The sequence below is a fragment of the Protopterus annectens genome, chromosome 3.part1 (assembly GCF_019279795.1).
Source record: "Protopterus annectens isolate FY-2018-M chromosome 3.part1, PAN1.0, whole genome shotgun sequence".
NCBI lineage: Eukaryota > Metazoa > Chordata > Ceratodontiformes > Protopteridae > Protopterus > Protopterus annectens.
In genome coordinates this window covers 472250808-472271430 of record NC_056732.1, presented here as the reverse complement: position 1 = coordinate 472271430, position 20623 = coordinate 472250808, and the positions used below count along the sequence as shown (strand labels likewise).

The window sequence follows — 20623 nt, the reverse complement described above, 5'->3', positions numbered from 1 at the left end:
TGTTAAAGTATCAGCAACATGTTATTGGACTGCTTAAATAGAAAATTATGTTGGTTCCTGACTGTGTGGAAAATAAAGAATTACAAGATTTAATGCATTCTGCTGAACAAGTTAGAAAACATACTTTGCAATGTGGTTTTGATTCATTAGACGCCTCTTGTAGGGCTGCTGTTAACTGGGTCTGTGCTCAGAAGGCATAAGGAGCAATCTTTGCCTGATCATGTTAAAGCTAAATTGTTGGATGCTCCTTTAAATCAGGACCGCCTGTTTGACAACAAGGCTGAGGAAGTTCTTAAAAAGATGGAAGATAAAGCTAAATCTGTGCAAACTGTTAAATATTTTTTACAAGTTCAGCCTCCTAGATTTAGTAGGCACTGGCCCTCTAAGAATTGTTCCTTTCCAGGTCTTCTCAAGCCAAACCCAGACATAGCAAAAAACCCAGGTTTCAGTCCCAGGGGACTCACAGAACTAAGCAGCGGGGGGCCTCCACTTCCAAATCTGGGAATAATAAGACTCCCCCCTATGGTAGACTGCCTCAATGACTTCCTTTTAAAATTTCCAAACACTTATCAACTGACTGCCCCTTTGGGGGGGGAAGGTTGCTCTTCATGCAAAGAATTGGGAACTCATTACCCAGGACAAATGGGTTTTAAATATAGTGTCCCAGTGATACAGATTTCAATTCCACACGTTGCCATCACCAAGCGGGTGGCTGGAACTCCCCCAAATCAGTGATCGGAGTCCCAAAAACAAGTACTTTCTCTCTTAAACATGGGGGCTATTCAACTGGTACCAGAAGAGGAAAAGGGACAAAGTTTCTACTCGAGACTTTTCCTGGTACCCAGAAAAGACAATTCATGGCGTCCTATCCTGGACCTGTCTACTGTAAACACCTTTTTGGAGATTCCAAAATTCAAGATGCTGACTCTTCACCAATTACTTCCTATGCTAGGCAAAGATGCTTGGTTGGCAACACTAGATTTAAAAGAAGCATACCTGCACATCACAAACAGGGAATCTTGCAGAAGATACCTACGGTTCAAAGCAGACTACACACCCTATCAGTTCTCTGCACTGCCCTTTGGCTTATTTACTGCACCCAGGGTATTCACAAAGTGCCTAGCTCCAGTTATTGCATTTTGCAGGCAAAGAAATATTCAAATATACCCATACCTGGACGATTGTCTAATTCAGGCAGAACGCCAGGACATACTTTTGAATCATCTGGCCTCTGTATAAAGGGTTCTACCTTGTCTGGGGTACACCATAAATGAAAAGAAATCACACCTGGTACACTGTCAACATATTATATTCCTGGGAGCAAGCTTGAATACAACTTCCTAGATGGCTTACCTCACGCCAGAGAAACAAATTCATTTGACACCCTACTTCAAACAAGTGGCCACAAAAACCCTGCTATCTGTAAGACAAATACTGCAAGCCTTGGGGTATATGGCCTCCTGCATTCTGATAATTCCATATGCAAGACTACATATGAGGAAACTACAGTGGTATCTAAAAAGCCTATGGTGGCAGCATTCTCAAGACCTGGAAACAATGATTCATGTCATACCTTGCTTACGCCTAGAGTTCCTTTGGTGGGCGGAGGCCTGCCACCAAAACAAGGGACTACCTTTAACACCACCCCCTGCCGCCCAAACGCTAACAACAGATGCATCAGACTATGCATGGGGGGGATCACCTGGCAGGAAAGTGCATTTAGGGCAAATGGAACCCAAGCCAAATGCACCTGCATATCAATCAAAAAGAAATGTTAGCTGTACAGAATGCTCTGACAGCCTTCAAGGACCAAGTTCTTCCAGGACAACTAATGGTAAAGACGGACAACACCACTGTTATGTGGTACACAAACAAGCAGGGGGGATGCACATTCTTACCCCCTATGCAGACTAGCCATGGCATTGTGGAGCACAGCCTTGAGCTGCCAAGTGCACCTACAAGCTCAATTCCTGCCAGGAAAATTAAATGCACTGGCAGACGGACTTAGCAGAAACCTCATGGACCCATATGAGTGGAAACTGGAACCAAGGATTTTCAACATGTTGACAAGCAAATAGGGGAGCCCAGATATAGACCTGTTTGCCTCTCCCCAGAACTACCAATTGGACAAATTTTGCACAAGGACTCCCCACAAACAATCCTGGAATGTGGATGCTCTGTCCTTCAGCTGGAAAAACCTATCAGTCTATGCCTTCCCCGCCTCTGCCTCTGCTCTCCAAAGTACTATTAAAAATCAAACAGGACAAACCAAGGATGATTTTGATTGCTTCAGACTGGCCACGCCAACACTGGTACCCCCTTCTGTGCAGTGTGCCACGGTTATCTCCATGGCACCTGCCTCAGACTCCTTCCCTGCTGTCTCAGCAAGAGAACCAGATTCTGCACCCTCAGCTTCTAACACTGAACCTTGCAGCCTGGCTAATTATTTAATCTCTCCTTTACCATCCCTCAGCATACCTGTGATAGATATCATTTTAGAGGCAAGGAGGCCTGGTACCTGGAACCAGTCTCAAGGGATGAACACAGCAGCACCCAATTTACCTCAGATTTTACAATGCTTAACTGAGATGCTTCACAAGAACCTGTCTTTTTCCTCCATTAAAATCCACGCCTCAGCCATTTCAGCTCATTATAACACAGAACCTCCCCTCTTCTCGCATCCACTGCTCAAGCAGTTCCTCAGAGGGGCCAGAAATTTGAGACCACCCAGGAGAGCTCCAACCCCAGCCTGGGACCTTAACTTTGTCTTGGAGAAACTCACTTTACCTCCTTTCGAGCCAGCTGCTACTGCAGACTTAAAATTTCTTTCTTGGAAAACAACTTTCCTTTTAGCAATCACTTCAGCTAGAAGGGTATGTGAATTACAGGCCCTTATGGCAGTGGAGCCTTTAATCATCTTTCATACGGACTGGGTGTCCCTCAGAACCAATCCATCCTTCATGCCCAAGGTGGTAGGTATCCAGTGTGGCTCTTAATCAGTCCATTCATTTGCCAACCTTCTTTCCCAATCCACAGAATAAAGGGGAACGGATACTGCATTCCTTAGATGTGCACAGACAACTTATATTCTACTTGGACAGGACTAAACCTCAAAGGAAATATGAACAACTGCTGGTGGCATTTGCTGCAGGGGCAGAGGGGAAGGCTATTTCAAAGCAAACCATTTCTAAAATGATAAGCCATTGCATTCATTTCTGCTATAAGCACCATGGAAAACCTATCCCCCAGGGGATCAGACCTCATTCCACCAGGGCTGCATCTACCTCTACAGCCTTTCTCAGAGGCGTCCCTACCAGGGACATCCTAGAAGCTGCTACTTGAAGTTCTATACATACTTTCACCAAGCATTATCATTTGCCAATTTTCTGTAAATCCAGAGCTGGCATTACCACTGCAGTCTTGCAGGGCCTTATAGCTGGCCCTAATGCTATCTAAATTCCTCCTTCCAACCATAGCTTTGGGAATCTACCCAAATGTAATGACTGCAACAGTGAAACATGACGAACATAGTACAGTTGTGTACTCTTAACATAAATGTAGATGTTCGAATGTATTCACTGTTGCAGTCCTGGTTACTCTCCCTCCAGCCCCCTAACTTCTTTTGGCTATACCTCTACTTTCCTTTACTATGCTTAAAAGCCTTTTTGGTGTATTTGCTTTTTTGTTGGAAGTTTATCTTTGTGCTTTTATATTTAATTGCTTCCCATTAGAGGGGGCACCTGATATCTGGGGCAAGAAAAACTGATGTAATGGCATCGGCTGCATGTTTTATACCACTGACGACCTGATGTCATGGAAGAAGGGACAGCAACTGATGCAGGACCCAAGACTTTGTTAATCAGGCCGACTGAGGGCTACCTGCAAGCAGATAACCCAAATTTAATGATTGCAACAGTGAATACACTCAAACATCTATATTTATGGTAAGTGTACACAACTGTACTTTTGCCTGCTTTCCACATCACTGATACTTTAAGATTCATACCAGTCTAGGACCAATTGCTTACTGTAGCATTTGGTTTGTGAAAAGACATTTGATTAGGTTTGATTAAAATATGTAAATACTTAAAAGTTAGTTGCACAGACAAAATAACTTGACACCAAAAATGTTGAAATAACTGCACATTTAAAGCAATAATAATCACAGGAAAAACTGTGATGTCTGAAAGGTGAGGTGATCTTAACAGGATTAAGAGGGACTTACCTGTTGAGGTATTTTAGAGATCTCAGGAGGAGAACTTGAAGTCGCACACACCAGTCGATGAAGGTAGCTGATTCCATAGGACCAGAGCACAATAGGCAAAATATAGCCTACCAGATGTTTCACTGCAGGTCCTTGAAACAGCCAGCAGCCCTTTAAATGACAGCTTCATGTTATTTGCTGGAGCACAGAGCTGCAGCAAAGGACACAGTAAATGATATCAGATTTTTAAAAACACACCTAGCAGTGATTGGCAACAAGTGCAGATTCTGCAAGCCAGGTGTTATATGACCTGATGTACCAGACAGAAGTTGTTGTTGTGTCTTTTGGCTTTTCCTGGTTAGGGGTCGCCAGAGCAGAACTCCGGTCCGCTAATGATTGGTAGTTGATTTTTACGTGCCGAGTTACCAGCCCTGACGCACAACCTTCAATGAAGGTACGCCCATTCACGCATGCCTCCACGCAAAAGACGCTCTAGCTGAGAATCGAACCGGACAGCGTCTTACTGTGAGATGACAATGCTACCGCAGAACCACCACAGATGTACCAGACAGAAGTCTAGCTGCAGAATTTTACACTTGCTGCAAGCACACCAGGTCCTCATCCATAAGTCTGAGGTAAAGGGTATTACACTAATCCAAATGAGGCAATACTAATGCGCGAGTCACAATTGCTAAGTATGCAGATAGAATATGCTGCATGATATGGCTCGTTTTCTAAAGAAGGAAATATGAGCTGATGATTGCTAAAACCTGGTCCTTGAGCATTAGCCTGTCATTAAGTGCCATTGCCAGATAATAGTCACAGGATACAAAATTCCATGAAAAATAATTAAGAGGAAACGTGAGAAAGATGTGACAGATGAACAGTGACATGCATCAGTAATGCCTCTGTCTTTGCTTGGTTAAGCTTCAGTCATCTGTGAGCTGTCTACTGAAGGATGGCGTGGTGGACAGGAATCCCCACTCTCGATCTCCTTAAAGATGATTCTCTCTTCCACCAGCTGCAGCCTTTGGTGTTTTCTCCAAGTTGAGCAGGGATTTATTCTTGTGTCATTTGTTTATCTGGTGTTAGATTAGTGTTCCTTCTTGACTTGTAAGAAGCTGCTCACTAATAGCAAGAGGGCAAAATGATGTGCTCTGGGGATAAGCATGATTACTTAGCATTTTGCCACAGCATTCATTCACTTTGGGCATGGTACCCCCCATGCTGGGTTTTGTTGAAAACAGTGCTGAGTTCAAGTGGGTGAAGAAGGAATGCTCAGACAAGGTATCTATTACTTCTCAGCTGCCATCCCTGCTTAATTACTTAGCTGTAACCTAACAGTGTTAAACTGGTCCTAGTGAATTCTGCACTAAGTAGAAAGTTTTACTGACATGCAACAAATACATAATTCTATCCGACCACGAAGCACTTTTCCTTGTCTCAGTTGGACAGTTTTTGAGCAATTGTCCTACATAATTTAAAAAAGACAGTTTTTCAAATAGAAGAAAAAACTCTGGGTAAGACACCTTCCATTTCCTGTAGCACACAGTTTTCCCCATCATCAATATTGCATTTCCTTGACAATAAAGCTGTTTCTGCCTTTAGCTGGTAACATTTTTTTCTCAGCAGAGGAGTAAAGGAGGTTGTTTTTTGGGGTAAAGAGCAGAGTTGCATCTATTCCCTTCATTTTTCTAGATAACCATACAAGACTACCTGCAATAGCTTGCAAACAGGTTCCTCCAAAAAAGAGCCATAGAAACGGTCTCTACTACTCACTGAGGAAATGTTCTGTTTCTTTCTTTTGTATTTCCAAATAAGTATATTTAAGGTCCTGTTCTGGATTTTTTAGCATTTAACAAGTCGTAGGGCCCAAAATGTGAAAATGATGACTGGTTCTATCCCTTATTTCCTTTTCTCAATGGCTTAAGTGATTACAGTGGGATATGAAGATGTTTCTCTGTTCATACAGTTGTGCTAGTCTCATAAAAGCATTTCAGGTTCATGGTGGAGCAGAAAAACAGAAATTCACAGTTCTGTCAAGTAAATGTTTAGCAGCTTCTAGAACTTTCTTCTGAGGGAAGGTTTTCCATGACTCCTGTAGGGCAAATGACCTAATGTTTTAGGTTTATTTCAAACCTTAAGACAGTAATGCAGTTAGGAAAAAATCTCTTCTGCTCACTAACCTTAGTTTCTCTGAATTCAACAGACATCTGTTTACAAAAACTTTTTTTGCTTCAGGTCAAGTCTCAGGAGATTGCAAACTTATATGACAGCTGTCCTTCAAAAGGCAAAATATGGATGAAAGCCAGAACTTAAATATTGAAAATACACCAAAAAAGGCCCATGAATAGATAAACAATAAAGTCTTTGCTCGCTTCCAGTGGTTTGTTCTTTAATGTCTCATGACTCTGAGAGACATGCCATCTTCCATAATTATAACACTTATTGATCATATTTTTTGGAATGGAAATTCATTGAAGTGCAGTTCCTCATAGTTGCATTTTGTAGAGATTATCTCTTGTTATCTTGGCACAAAACCACTAAACCCCACTTTTAAATTTTTCACCCCCCCTTAAGTTGTGTGACCAGCTCTGAGATTGCAGTTTCTAAAGGAAAAAAGAGGCAAAAAACATATTTTCCATAACATGTTTATGACTTGGGTGCACATCAGCTGTCCCTTTTTGTGAGGAAGAAAGACTAAAAAGCTCAAAGGTAAAGGATATGAAATGGGATGAAGTAACAGCCAGAGAGACTGAAACAAAGTTAAGAAAAGCCTGTAATTGGAAAACCCCAGACCCAAATGCAGTACCTAACTTCTGGTTAAAAGTATTAATATCTTTGCACGAAGATTTAGCCATGAGTAAGAACTATTTGTATGCGTACCTTGAACAGACACCAGTCTGCATAGCAACAGGAAAAACAATGCTAGTGCTTGAGTGAACCGGCAAGCTAACCTAAAAGTTATAGACCAATAACTTGCCTTCCAACGACGTATAAACTATACACTGGAATTGATGCCAACAGAGTTTATAGTCATTTAGAAGAAACTCAATTATGGCAATAGAACAAAAGGGCAATAAAAGAAAGTTGTATGGAACAAAGGATCATTTGTTGTTAAATAAAGTCATAGTGGAGAACTGTAAAAAGGGGCAGCATCTAAGTATGGCATGGATTGCCAAAAAATAAAAGAAATGATATAAGGTGAAGGATCGGATGAGAAGGCAGGAAATGTCAAAAATGCATAAATATAGTTGTAATTACAGAAAACTCCTAGAACAACCCCGTGGTGATCAGGATCGAATGCAGGAATGGTTAAGGGGAGACAAATTCAAAGATGAAAGATTAATGTTGGCAGCCCAAGATAGTGGGCTGTGTACACGTTGGTTTACAAAGTCCATTGAACATGCAGGTAAAACAAGGCATAATAATGTGGCAAGACTGTTACACTGGAGATTGTGCAAAAGTTATAATGCTGAAGTAGCTGAAAAACACTGGGAAACAAGAGCCACAAAGTATCATAGAAGATGATGGTGTACATCACATGGGATCATCCATTACCAACAGTTTGAAAGACAGATGCCAGAAAACCAGATAAAGTTGTCCATGAAAAGAAGACAAAATTTTAATTGAAATTGCTACACCCAGTGACTACAATGTCTTGTGTACAGAGACAAAAAGTCTTAAAATACCAGGATTTGCAGGCAGAAATGAGAGCAGTGTGTAAGAAAGATACCCAGACAGTTCCAATAGTAGTAGGAGCAACAGGTCTTGTAAAGAATCTATAATCGCATTTAGAAGTGTTACCAATACATGTAACACCATATGAATTGCCGAAGGAGTCACTACTGGGCACATTGCAGGTGCTGCGAAGAGCACTTCTGGCCGACATCAAAGATTGAAACAATACTAATTTCATGAATTTTAATCATACTTTGACTTAGGAATGGGGTCCATTCTCATCATGGTATTAGAAACCCAAAAGATTTGGAGAAATTAAAGTGAGGAACAAATGGAACTTAGTCACAAACGTCTGGTTTGTAAATGTCACAGACAAGAACAGTTTGGCTAACCATGAAATTTTTTCAGGAGAAATATCTTCAGGCCTATTTTATATGAAGTATGTATGTATTTTGGTATTTATTCATTTATTTGTTTTTTTGTTTACTGGAGTAGTGCACTGATCAAGTATGACGAATTGCAAGCTAGCCCCAGGTTGTAATGAACTGAATAAATAAAGTATAAGAAGTGAAATGGCAGTAGATGTAAGAACATAATAAATGAATGCGGTGATTAGTAATGTTATCTAAGCAGTGTAATAGCAATTAGGTTAAGTACAAATAGTTAGAAACAACATAGAATTGCAGTGGGATATGGCAAAGTGGTCTAGTTAGTGGGAAGATTAGAGAAGATGAAGGGTTAGTGCAGGCCAATGTACTTATGTCCATATTTACATAAAATTGCATTGAGTCATGTCTAAGAGCTGGTTACTAAGAAGGTGTTGTGAGGGTTAAGGCCACATTAGGGACATAGCAAGGGGCTTATTTAGTTACATAATATACGTTAAAGAATCTTTAACAATTTCTCAAGGAACACACACTTCTCATGGTTAATTGCTTGCACCTGTGATGTGTCTGTCACGGAGAGCATGTGATAATTTAAAAATGGGTAATAACTGTGTTATAGCAAGAAAACTGTCACATTTGTTCAAGCCAGTTTGCTGAAAAAATTTGTAGTTTAAACCAAGGACATTAATCTAGACATTAACCCCCCCCCCCTGCAAAACAGGGAGACTATTCTCTTAATTTTATGTATAGTATTATTAGTACTGTTTTACATATTCATGCCAACTTATCAAAGGCAATTTCGACAAATGGAAAAATAAAATAAAAAACGTTTGTTGTAATTGCCTTCAACAAACAACTCAATTTTATTGAAGGGGGCAAGCCCTCTTGCACCCCCCATGTGGAAGGATAGCCCCAGGACTTATAAATGCCAACTGTGAGGTTGCACTCTTAGGAGGGAGGAGAAAGAAGCAAACTCCACTGTCATTGAGTGCATTTTCGGTAAACACCACTTGTTCTTTTTTTGTTCGCCAAAATTACATTCAGCCACACAACATGCTCCCCCACTTTTACATCCCCAACCAGGAAGCCCAAGATCACAACATTATATTAGTTTTAACATGCTTCTTTTCAGCGTTTTTTACCTTCTTACAGTATAAAACCTGGATACATTACAGCTAAGAAAAAGTTCTTTCTTGCTTTAATTAATCATTCACTAAGACTTCTCTCCCACCTTACATTTAAAATACTCCCGACTACACCCTATACAAAACTAGTTTACAGGATGATGTATAATTTATATACAAATATTAATAAGAGCAAAAACATGTTGGATTGATGATAGTTGTATAAAGAAATATATGTAATGTATAATATTTGTAACTGTGAATATGTCACATGGTTTGTTTTCTTTTATAGAAATGTACATTTGCCTGTGTCTTAAGTGATAATTCAGTAAAGGTGTTAAAAAGTACAAAAACAAAATACTTTATTTATAGTTACTTCTTCAATATCTTGTGTCCTTCTAAACATTAATGAAATAAAGTGGGGTATATACTTTAAGCTATATTTCATATGTCTAATCCTATATGTAGTGGGATTAATGCTTTACAGTCTCCTATTTATTTAGTAATTTTACACTGTTGCTGATTTTCTTTTCTACAACCTGTGTGGTGTATTTGCTTGTAGATGAAGGTAAAGTTTATGTTGATGTATGTATATATATATATATATATATATATATATATATATATATATATATATATATACATACATACAGCAATATAAACTTTTTATATATATATATATATATATATATATATATATATATATATTTTTTTTTTTTTTTGCTACCTTTTGGGGGGCACCTGACATCTGGGGCAAGAAAAACTAAAGAAAATGGCGTTGGCTGCATGTTTTATACCCCTGACGTCATGGAAGAGGCTTACAAGGACCCAAGACTTTGGAATTCAGGCCGACTGAGGGCAACCTGCCAGCAGATTACCCAAATGTAATGACTGCAACACTGAATACACTCAAACATCTACATTTATGGTAAGTGTACACAACTGTACTTTCTGGTATTCTGCCGTATGTAAGGAATACTGCAGCAGTGGTATGGAAGGACATAGTGCATTGTGTAAATTCTTACAATAGCAGTAGATGCCCTTCTCTTCACTGTTGCAGTATTCAGTCCCTTCCCTACCTCCCCCTCTTTCCTAGCTGTTGTCCCTGTGCTTTGATTGCCCTCCTGTTTGAGTGTCCCTTTCTTCCTCTTCACTTCTATCCTTTTTCCTTCTGGATGTACATGTTCTCCTTTGTTCCCGAGGTTATTCTTTTGCTGCTGGGGCAATACAGTTCTGAGTGTTCACATCCGTACATCACATTTATGTTCTATGTCTTATGCGGGAAGCATACATGTGACGTACTGCACCTATAAAATGTAAAGGTATTGGTATTTATTGGCCAGACTTCGGACTATCCTTGGCAGGAGATCCCTTATGTAAAGAATACTGTAACAATGAAGAGAAGGACATCAACTGTTATGGTAAGATTTGACACAACTGTACTTTTCTCAAGATAGCCTGTTACTTTTTCCCCACACAGATGCTCTCATTGTGTTTTCTGACACAGTCTCTCGGTTTGTTCTTGACTGAGGAAACCTGGAGTTGTCACTACTCCAAGAATCAGCCATCTATATGTGGTAGATGTTCTTCGTGTTTCACTGTTGCAGTCATTACATTTGGGTTATCTGCTTGCAGGTAGCCCTCAGTCGGCCTGATTAACAAAGTCTTGGGTCCTGTGTCGGTTGCTGTCCCTTCTTCCATAACATCAGGTCATCGGGGGTATAAAACATGCAGTCGACGCCATTACATTAGTCTTTCTTGCCATGCGGGGCCTGAAGCAGAAGCAGTTCGCAAGTGCCGGTCAGCCGACTCCGGAAATTTTCTGATCATCTTCATCTCCCAACACCTGTCTCTGGTTGAAATCCAAATTATTCCTGATTCTTTTAGTCAGCTTTTGTGCTTTTTTGTGTCACTCATGCATTTTCCTTTGTGAGATTGGAAAAGGTTTCATTGCCAAAATCTCTCTGTGGGCTTTGTTATTGTCAGAAAAATGAGAAGCAGAGTCCCTTGTGCTATGTAGCTCACTCTTTGTTGATTAGTTTCATAAGTGATTACTAAGCTAATAATCCCAGGGGTCCTTTTTAAGTCTTGCCTTACTTCCCAAATGCATCTGATAAGATTTGATAGCCTAGGTTTATTTTAAGGCTTGGGTAGGGTTGGTCAAGCATTTTCAGGCTGCTTGCGTCTGCTAGAGACATAGTTACTAGACCTGGGGTAAATTTCTGATTTAAAACAAAGCAAAAGTTCTCAAGCACTCCTGAGTGAAAATACAAACACAGATAAAAATTTAATATCCAGCAATGAAACGCTGAATGCTGAACAAGCAGGTCAGAGTATGTTACACAGCAGTGTATGCAAGCTTAATTGTTGCTTAATTTCTTAAGTATGTAATTGTACTGTGCCTGTTTTCATTTTAAATTTCTGATTCTCCTTCCACTGGTCCATGTTATGCTTAAATTTAGGGAAGAACTCTGCTTCACATGGATGGGAAACATGCCCCAGAGAAAGGGTAGTGTCTGAGATGCATACCTCTCCCTCAAGCATGTTCTTTTTTATGTTTCAGAATAGGTTTAGGTCCTTCACAGGACTATCAGAGCAGAATCAGTCAATGCTTTATAGGTCAAGCACAGATAATCTCTCAACAGTCTTTAGGAGACCAAGTACAGGATAGGGCTTTTAGACATTCCACATAGGATATGTGACCATGTAAACTTTTTTTATTTCCACCTTTGCCTGTACTGCATCCAGAAATGTCTTTGATCATCCAGAAAAAGTATTCTGAAGACAACTGTATACAGCAACTTGAATCTCACCACTGCCTGTCCGCATTCCCTGATTGCTGGGATAAACTTGCTTCTCTTTTGCCTTGTCTGTAGTGAATAATAATTTCCAACAAATTCTCTGTTGTCCCCAAGTTTTAATACTTTTCCTTTCTGTCACAGTTTTGTCAAGAGCCGCTCTTTCTGCTGGTATGATTGTATCTTTACTAATATAGCCCTTAGCTACTTTCTCATGACCAGGTTTGGAGAATACATATAGTGTGCCCTTTCAATTAATAAATTCTGATGTGGAACACCAACCAAGTTGTTTTTTGTACTTTCATAAAACTAATAGTCTGATGTCCTTCTCTTTCATGCAGTATTCATAAACTGTGGGATTCCCTGCCAAGGCGACCCAAACATCCAGCCAGTATACAAAAGACTTTTGCTACTGCTTGTTACATGCGACATTGCACATAGCAAGGCAGCCAGTGTAGGCCATAAAGGTGATGTCGGCACGTACCATTCCTCAGAACTGAATGACCCAGTCAGAACACCAGCTTCTACCATTCATCCACTTGCCGATTGTTTGCTGTTTTCAGATAAGTGCCCCGCTAGGGAAATTTATTTATTTATTTATTTATTTATTTTTTTTTTGTGCTGCTGCATGTTTGTTGAGGTTGATGTTATCTAGGAAAAGCAAGTGCCTTTGTGGATATCAGATTCCACACAAAGATGGCCCCAATCAGTGTTTGTTTTGCCTTAGGTCCGAGCACGATTACAAGTCTTGGGCAATTTGCAAGGCGTTCCTTAAAATGCCTTATAGTGGCTTGTCGGCTCTTAATATTTACCTCGAGATTCAACAGCTTAAAAGGCTAGCTTTTGGTATGGAGGGCACCACAGGTCCATCCGGTGAGCCACAGAAGAAGGTTAAAACGATCAGGCCTGAATTTTTGACTGCACCTCTGGATCCAGGCATTCTTCGAGAGGCCAGTGTAGCCTGTTCAATCTTTGTTCCCTAATCTTCAGCGGATACCTTTTTGGAAGCCATTAAGGAGGGTGCCACTAGTACAGCCACAGCGGGGCAGTAAGGGGGAACTGTGGGGTTGGGAGGGTGGCCTAGTGGTTAAGGTGTTTGCCTTACAAAGACAAGGTGCAGGGTTTGAGACTCACAAGGGATAATTGGCTAGGCTTACAATGGCTCGCAAAAGCAGTTAGCCTAGTACTAACCTATGAACCTATGAACTTTCGATCATAATATCATATGCATCCGGTAAGATTTTACACAAATATTCTTTCTTTCTAGATTTTTTTGGTACAGCAGAAACTCTTGTGTTTTCTGTACACACACTGTCTTTTAACACCACTATTTTTGAAACAGCATTTTCTTTAGAAGTCTCATGCCCAGACAGACTTTTCTTTATTACAGCCTATTTTGCATTTTTATTACCTCATCTGAATCGCTAGTTAAAGCTTCTTTTTTCCAGCCTTTTATCTGACTGTATATTCGTTCGGTTTCACTTATATTAAACACCACTGAGTGCATTTTTTCCCTCAAAATTACTGGACTCCATCTTTTATACCAAAGCTGAAACTTGAACTGCTTTTTGCTGAACGGGTCTCTTCTTAGGTGTCTGTTAGCATGAAGAACCACTTGCTTGAGATGAGAAAAATTCAATTTCTTAGCTTGAGAGACTATATAATTGAATTTCTAGATACAGATAGTTGAAAATCAGGATCATTAAAAGCAGTATTAAAGCATCCCCAATGCTGGAAAAATTGGAGGAATGAGCAGAAGTGTAGCTGGTTCAATCAGTACCCTGAGCTGGTACCATGAATCAGTGCTCCATCCCCTCAGTTCTTTAAGTGAAGAGCCAAAAAAAGCACTTCGCTGTAATAAGCTGATCATTGCATTTTTTGCAATTGGCTTATTACAGTCAGATCTACACTTCCTTCTACCAGGTGGCCATTCAGGTCCTGGTTCTCTGTCCTGCCCCATCCTTTCTTTAAAATATTTTATTTAAAAAAATTATTTTTTAAATTGTAGAAAACACTTGCACGAAACAGAAGTGGTAAGCTACCAGTACAAATTCCCACTACATCTTTTAAATTGCATACAGTTATGTGAACTGTCAGGCATGAGAATCATTAAAACATAATGAGCAAAAATGTTTTGATGACTCTTGTGTCTTACTGGCACTTCATGTAACTTTTTGTGGACTTAATAGATTGGGACAGAGATTATCTCTGGTGCAGTACAGTCTTTAAACATACAGGTAAGTGAACTGGCAGTGTGGCATCCTTACACTTTGCTGCCTCTTGCCAACTTTAACTCTTGGATTTGTTCATGAGCCGGTGCATTTTCTAGGAATTTTTTAATATCAAACTTCTGCACTGATTTTTTTTTTTAAGAAATCAGCTTAAAGGCAAGTATATATAGTATCAGAACATGTGCATTTATTACCACCTACACAAAAATCTCTGTGGGTAATCATTGTGGTGTTTAGACTTTTTATTAGCATTTACACTCCAGAAAATACTAAGTGTTTGCCATCTGATTACTATACCTTAATTTGCCTGTGAAATTGTAGGAAATTGTTAACCATGTATAGATGAAAAGGCTGGCATTTTCAGCAGCTGCAGTTGAGGCATAGTGTAATTGAGGATTCTGAGCGAATAGTTACAATAACAATTGCCTATTAACCCTCAGAAGCAGTGGCCAAGATGTGCGGTGTGTGTATAACGAGAAGGCAGGATCTGAGTTGTAACAGCACATCTTTAGTCTGTAATAACGTTTCTTTTTGCCACCTTGGGTGCTTTTCAGTGATGGCATTGTCCTTCTCAAAACTAGGTCTTCAGACATGTTACACCAACACTTAATATTTTGTTTGTAGATTTTCTGAACTATTTTTTTCACAAGCATTTATTTTTACAGATATATAAAAAATAGATTTTCTTTGTAATTCTGGAAAACATGTTTGAGCTCTCTTAAGTTCTGAGATACCACACACAGTATTTTGGCTTACTTTACTGTGAACCTTAATGTATTGTATGCAGTTTATGAAGTCTGTGCTCAGTTACTGTGTACTGACTGCTTCAAATTTGTTAGTTTAAAAACTAGATGTCAGACAGCAATATACACATGTGGTTTGTATGACAGCTGCTGAATTAACAGAGGTGTTTTACAGTTTCTTACTTTTGTTCCATTTCTGTTTTTAAAGGATCTGAAGACCTCCAGGGGTCTTCATGAGGAAATGAAGAAGGCTGCTAATAATAACGTAAAGCAGGTATTATATATTTTAGTTGTATATTTAAGTGTGGTTGTCATCCTAATTTGATCTGACTGTCACTGTTAGGAATTCTTATTGTGATATCACCAGCTTATCACTTTTCATTTAACATTTTGTAGCTGCTCCTGTGCTTTGTGCACCACTGGCTGTCATACATTCCGATCTCACATGCCAGATTGGGAGGGCACATCCTGCACCTGCTTCTCCAGTTCTTTTCATCGTCTTGCACAATTTAGAACTTAGCACTAATGTTCATTGTAGGAAAACTACTAGTGCACTTTTTTGGCAGCAACTTCACTCATATTACTGGTTTGCAGCATAAGTTCGTATGCATTAATTATAATGAAAAAAGAAAAATCTCAGTGACATTTTGTATTATTGTGTACGTGCATTATATATGTTAAGTGCCATCTTAACTCTGTTCTTTACTATTATGCATTATAACCTACTCAGATACGTTTCATTTCCTACTGCATTGCTTATTGTAATAATATACTTGAGCACTATTTTCTATGTATGTCTCCCAAATGCACAATTTATTTTTATGAAAATTACTTACTCGATCTTTTAATGGTCTCATATATAGGATTTTGTTTCCTTAACAATATTCAGCACTTCATTTACCACTAGTAAAAATGTCTGATTTTCACTTTTCTGGTGATTACTCTTTATTTTTGCTGCTTGTTACATTAACTTTTAAGTCCTTCTGGTGTATTGGCAACCAAAAACCTGAACTTAGTAGCATCATCTCCTAAGTTGTTATATGTTCCCCTTACAGACTGTCCTGATACAATTGCCGGAAGTCCTTAAAGTATTAACGACAGTCATTCACAAAAATGTGTTCCCAGTTTCATCTCTCTTTCCCTTCACATCACCAGCAGCTACTTACTGCTTGAGGGCAAATCCTCTAAAGTCTACTCTGAGTGTAAGAGTACCTGAGTACACATTTCCTTGGAAACATCCAGAATCTTACAGACTTTGTAGTATACCAAGGGGCCTAACAAATTTTCTCTCATGGTTCTCTTGTAATTAGTCATTTGTATCCTCCTCCTCCTATCTTTTCTAATCTTCTTTGATTGAGTCTTATAGTAATCATGCTCTTCTTATAAGCTTTACTAATTATTCCGTTCTTAATTGTGATCTTTATTTTTTGTTCTTATAGTTAGAAATTAGACAATTATTTTAATTATGGTTGTATGTCTTTTTTTGTTTTTATTGTCTCTAATAGTAGTATAAAGTGGGACTCATGTTTTTCAGTTTTTCAACCCAGTGTGAGGTAAATAACACATAGTGGGATTGATGCTCCACAGTTCTCCCACTGTTTTACCAGCTTCGCTGTATTATTAGTCTTTTTCACAGTCCTCACCTTTTCTCTACACCACTTTCTAGTTAAAATCCAAGCTTCTCTAGACTGACTCAAACACAAGAATCATGTTTTTCAGTTTTCTCTATCTCTAGTTTGAGTAGTTTATAATGGGATGATACTTTCCAGTTCTCCCACTGTTTTTTATTAAATTTGCTTTACTCTTTTTTTCTCATTCTTCACCCTCTTGCAGTACTGGGACTGGATTTGAATCCACACTTCTTGTAATTCTTCTGATTAGTTCCATCTTTCTCTGTGCCACTCAAACATTTACTTTTGAAACAAGGGAAATAGTTTCACAGGCTCAGTCTGCTTTGGACCCATTTACTTATAGAAGGCCAAGAAGCAGAGCCTCCTTCACCTTGTCACTATCTCCAAAGTCTGATTTGCAGCCATATGTTAATATCCCACCTGGAAAAATATTCTGAAAACACTTGCTATAGTTTGAATCTAACACCATTCATTTGTCAGCAGTTAATGACTACAGTAAGTTTACTCCTTTTTTGTCTAATGTATCTTGAGTAATCATTTTCTGTAAACATCCTGGCATTGCCAATTTTCTATACCTTTCCTTTTTCTCACATTTTTGTCAAAAAACATCTGCTGATATGACTGGATTTTAGCTCGTATGGGTCTCAGCTGCTTTTTGGAAGCTAAGTTTGAAAGAAAAGAGACAATGCGCCCTCTTGACTGACAAATCCACCTGTGAAAACAGTCCAGTTACATATTTCTGCTTTCATTACATGGTACTCTCCTTCTAGTTTCTCTGGAATTAGTGCATAATCTAGTGTCTGTACAGCTATAATGTAAAGATGTGTGTGTGTGTGTGTGTGTGTGTGTGTGTGTGTGTGTGTGTGTGTGTGTGTGTGTGTGTGTGTATATGTATATATATACATATATATATATATATGTGTGTGTGTGTGTATATGTGTGTGTATATGTTAAGTTTTTCTGCATTTCCGCCTACTATTGAGCATTTTCTGGCTTGTTAAACTTGATTTCTGTGTTGGTAACTGTATTTAGAACACAACCTAGAGCTGATTACTGAATTTCCTGCCTGCACTTATTTTTAAAATCGTTTTTTTCTTAAAACTTGCATTTTATCTGTCTCTGGCCTAGCACTCAAGTGTGGGGTCATTTACTGCACTGTTCTAACTTTTTGATACTTGTGAACCTCTGCTTTCCTTAAAAAAAAAAAAAAAAAAATCTTGCTTTTTTCCCACTTTTCTGAGATTTAAAAAAGTTCAGTTACAGATTTGCTGTTCTGAACTGTTTGTAAGTTTCTTGGAGGCCATTGTTTGCTTGGGCTAAAGGGAAGTCTCTGTGTTCATCAGTGGCAGTGATAAACATTGAGCAGCCTGCCTGCCCCTGTGGGAGTGGTTACTGCCTTGAAACTGTAGTTTTATTGGCCATTTTGGGTCAATTCCTAACTCCTTGATCTCCCCCTCTTAAAACCCTCTTTTGCGTGGTTTTGCACGCATTTGCACATAGCGCAACATCGGGCAGCAACATCTAATTGGGTTTAAACTATTCCTGGCTCCACAAAGTCTGCTCTTCACTTTTTTCCTTAGAACTGCTCTATCTCTCAAATGAAACACCATATTCTCATTCTAAGGCCCCTCACTGGTCCAAATAAGTAATTTTACAAGTTAGCACTAATGAACCATAAGCACTACTTACTCTTATACTCTCTACGATTACCTTGTCCCCTATTGGTCCGTTTTAATCAGTTCCCTATATTACTCTAGCATGTCCAAATGTCAGTCAATTGTTTCCTCTCCAGTCCAGCTGGTGAATCTGGGAATTTTGAGGCAATGTTACAACTGTCTCATGTACACGGACAACCCTCTCTTCCTCCAAAACAGGTTCAAATATATGTGAGAGATGCAACCATATAACCAAACTGGAGGCTGAGCTCTCTCATCTCAAAACTGGTGTAACCAGTCAGGAGGAGAAGGTAACCTCACACAACACAATTCCAGTATCACATAGTCCCACCACAACAGCGAACCAAACACATAAAAACACAAAAACATACTCAGAGGCTCTAAATAAAAATCTACCTAAGCAACAGAGACCTCCAAAGCAGACATCCAAGCAAACGCTACCCCAAAACAAAACATGTACAACACATAGCACACAAAGTCAGTGTGCCAAGCAGTCACAACCCTTAAGGCTGAATAACACACCTGATACTCTTGTAATAGGTGACTCTATTGTCAGACACACTGACATCCCGCTCACCAGGCTGAATAAAGAGAAGGTCACAGTGAGCTGCCTGTCGGGTGCTAGTATCCGCCACATAATGCAAGCTCTCAGGTCACTCCAAAGCAAATACAAATATGACTCATTCATTGTACATGCTGGAGTGAATGACCTGAGACGTACCTCTCTCGACTACATGAAAAGAGACATAGAGGAGCTCTCTGATCATGTAGCCCAGGCCGGTATGACCCTGACATTGAGCAGCATCTTACCCTCACCTAGAATGATGCCACAGTATAAAGACAAAATGATCGATTTTAACAATTGGCTAAAATGTTGGTGTCATTCAAAGGGGATCCAGTGTCTGTCAGCCTGGGATGACATGCTCGACAAGCCACGTTGCTTCGCTAGGGACGGCTTGCACCTGTCACCCTGGGCTTTCGGATATTGGCAAAGGCTCTTGCCACCCCATAGTGCCTTTTAGGCAAGGCTCAAAAGTCAAACCCACCTCCATAGACAGCACAAGGAACAAGAAACTAAGGGTAATGCTGCTAAACGCCAGAAGTCATAACCTCAAGATGCATGCACTCGAAGCTCTCCTCAGTATGGAGAACATTGATATCTGTGCAGTGACAGAAACCTGGTTCAAGGCTCCAGAGAGCACCCCAGCACTACCAGGTTATACCTCATATCATGCTTTTCGGCCCCAAAACCCGGACCGAACCACAAAAGGAAGGGGGAGTTTCCATATTTATCAAGGATATCCACACCTCCAGGTTAGTGGCATTGCACGAAGCATCGGAGACCGTCCATGTGCAACTGACAGTGGGCAAGACTGCTTTTCAGTTTATAGCATCCTACAGACCACCCTCTCAAAGTCAGGAATCCCACTCGGCTTTCCTGAAAACATTGGAGAACATGAAGATCTCTCCGAACACCATTATATTGGGCAACTTCAACTACCCAAACATAGACTGGGAGCATTACTCAAGCCCCAGCACCTTAGCCCACAGGTTCCTGGAATTTATAAACTCAAATGCTATGGAACAACTAGTCACCACTCCCACAAGAGGGGAAAACATACTAGACCTGATCATTACCAACATGGGGACTCTATGCTCCATTCCAGAAGTATATCCCTCATTGGTAAGATCAGACCATAAGTTAATCTCACTAGATATCCACATCCCGACCCCACCCTCAGCCCAGAAAACCACAGTGAAAAACTTCTCAAAAGCGAACTTCACACTTCTCAAAACCGAAGTGGAATCCTTCAAGGCCCCAGGGCCAGTGGAAACTACGGCCCAAACTGCAGAATCCTATATAAACGCATTCTACGGACATCTCCAGGAATGCATGGATCATGCTACCCAAACAAAATCAAGACCCAATCATCCAAAGGCAGGCGGCCAGTCTGGTGGACCCCAGCCATAAATAAACTGTACAACAGAAGGAGGAAGCTACTACATGATAGAGCAAAATCCCTAAAAGGGAAGGCATCTCTGATCAGTACTAGCAAAAAATTACGATTCCTCATAAAATCCTCCAAGGCCAGCTTCAAGAGAAAAATTGCACAGGACACTAAAGACAATCATAAGGCTTTTTTCAGTT

At 39.8% G+C, this 20623-nt stretch overlaps 1 protein-coding gene across 2 annotated transcripts in view; it reads left to right on the top strand.

Moving 5' to 3' along the window:
• LOC122798172 (MDM2 binding protein) overlaps window positions 1–20623 on the top strand; it is a 983220-nt gene that overhangs the window by 828489 nt on the left and 134108 nt on the right. For both annotated transcript variants that reach the window (XM_044066913.1, XM_044066912.1), the window contains exon 17: window positions 15376–15441. In XM_044066913.1, coding sequence (XP_043922848.1) covers window positions 15376–15441 — 66 coding nt within the window. The remainder of the gene's footprint in view (window positions 1–15375; window positions 15442–20623) is intronic.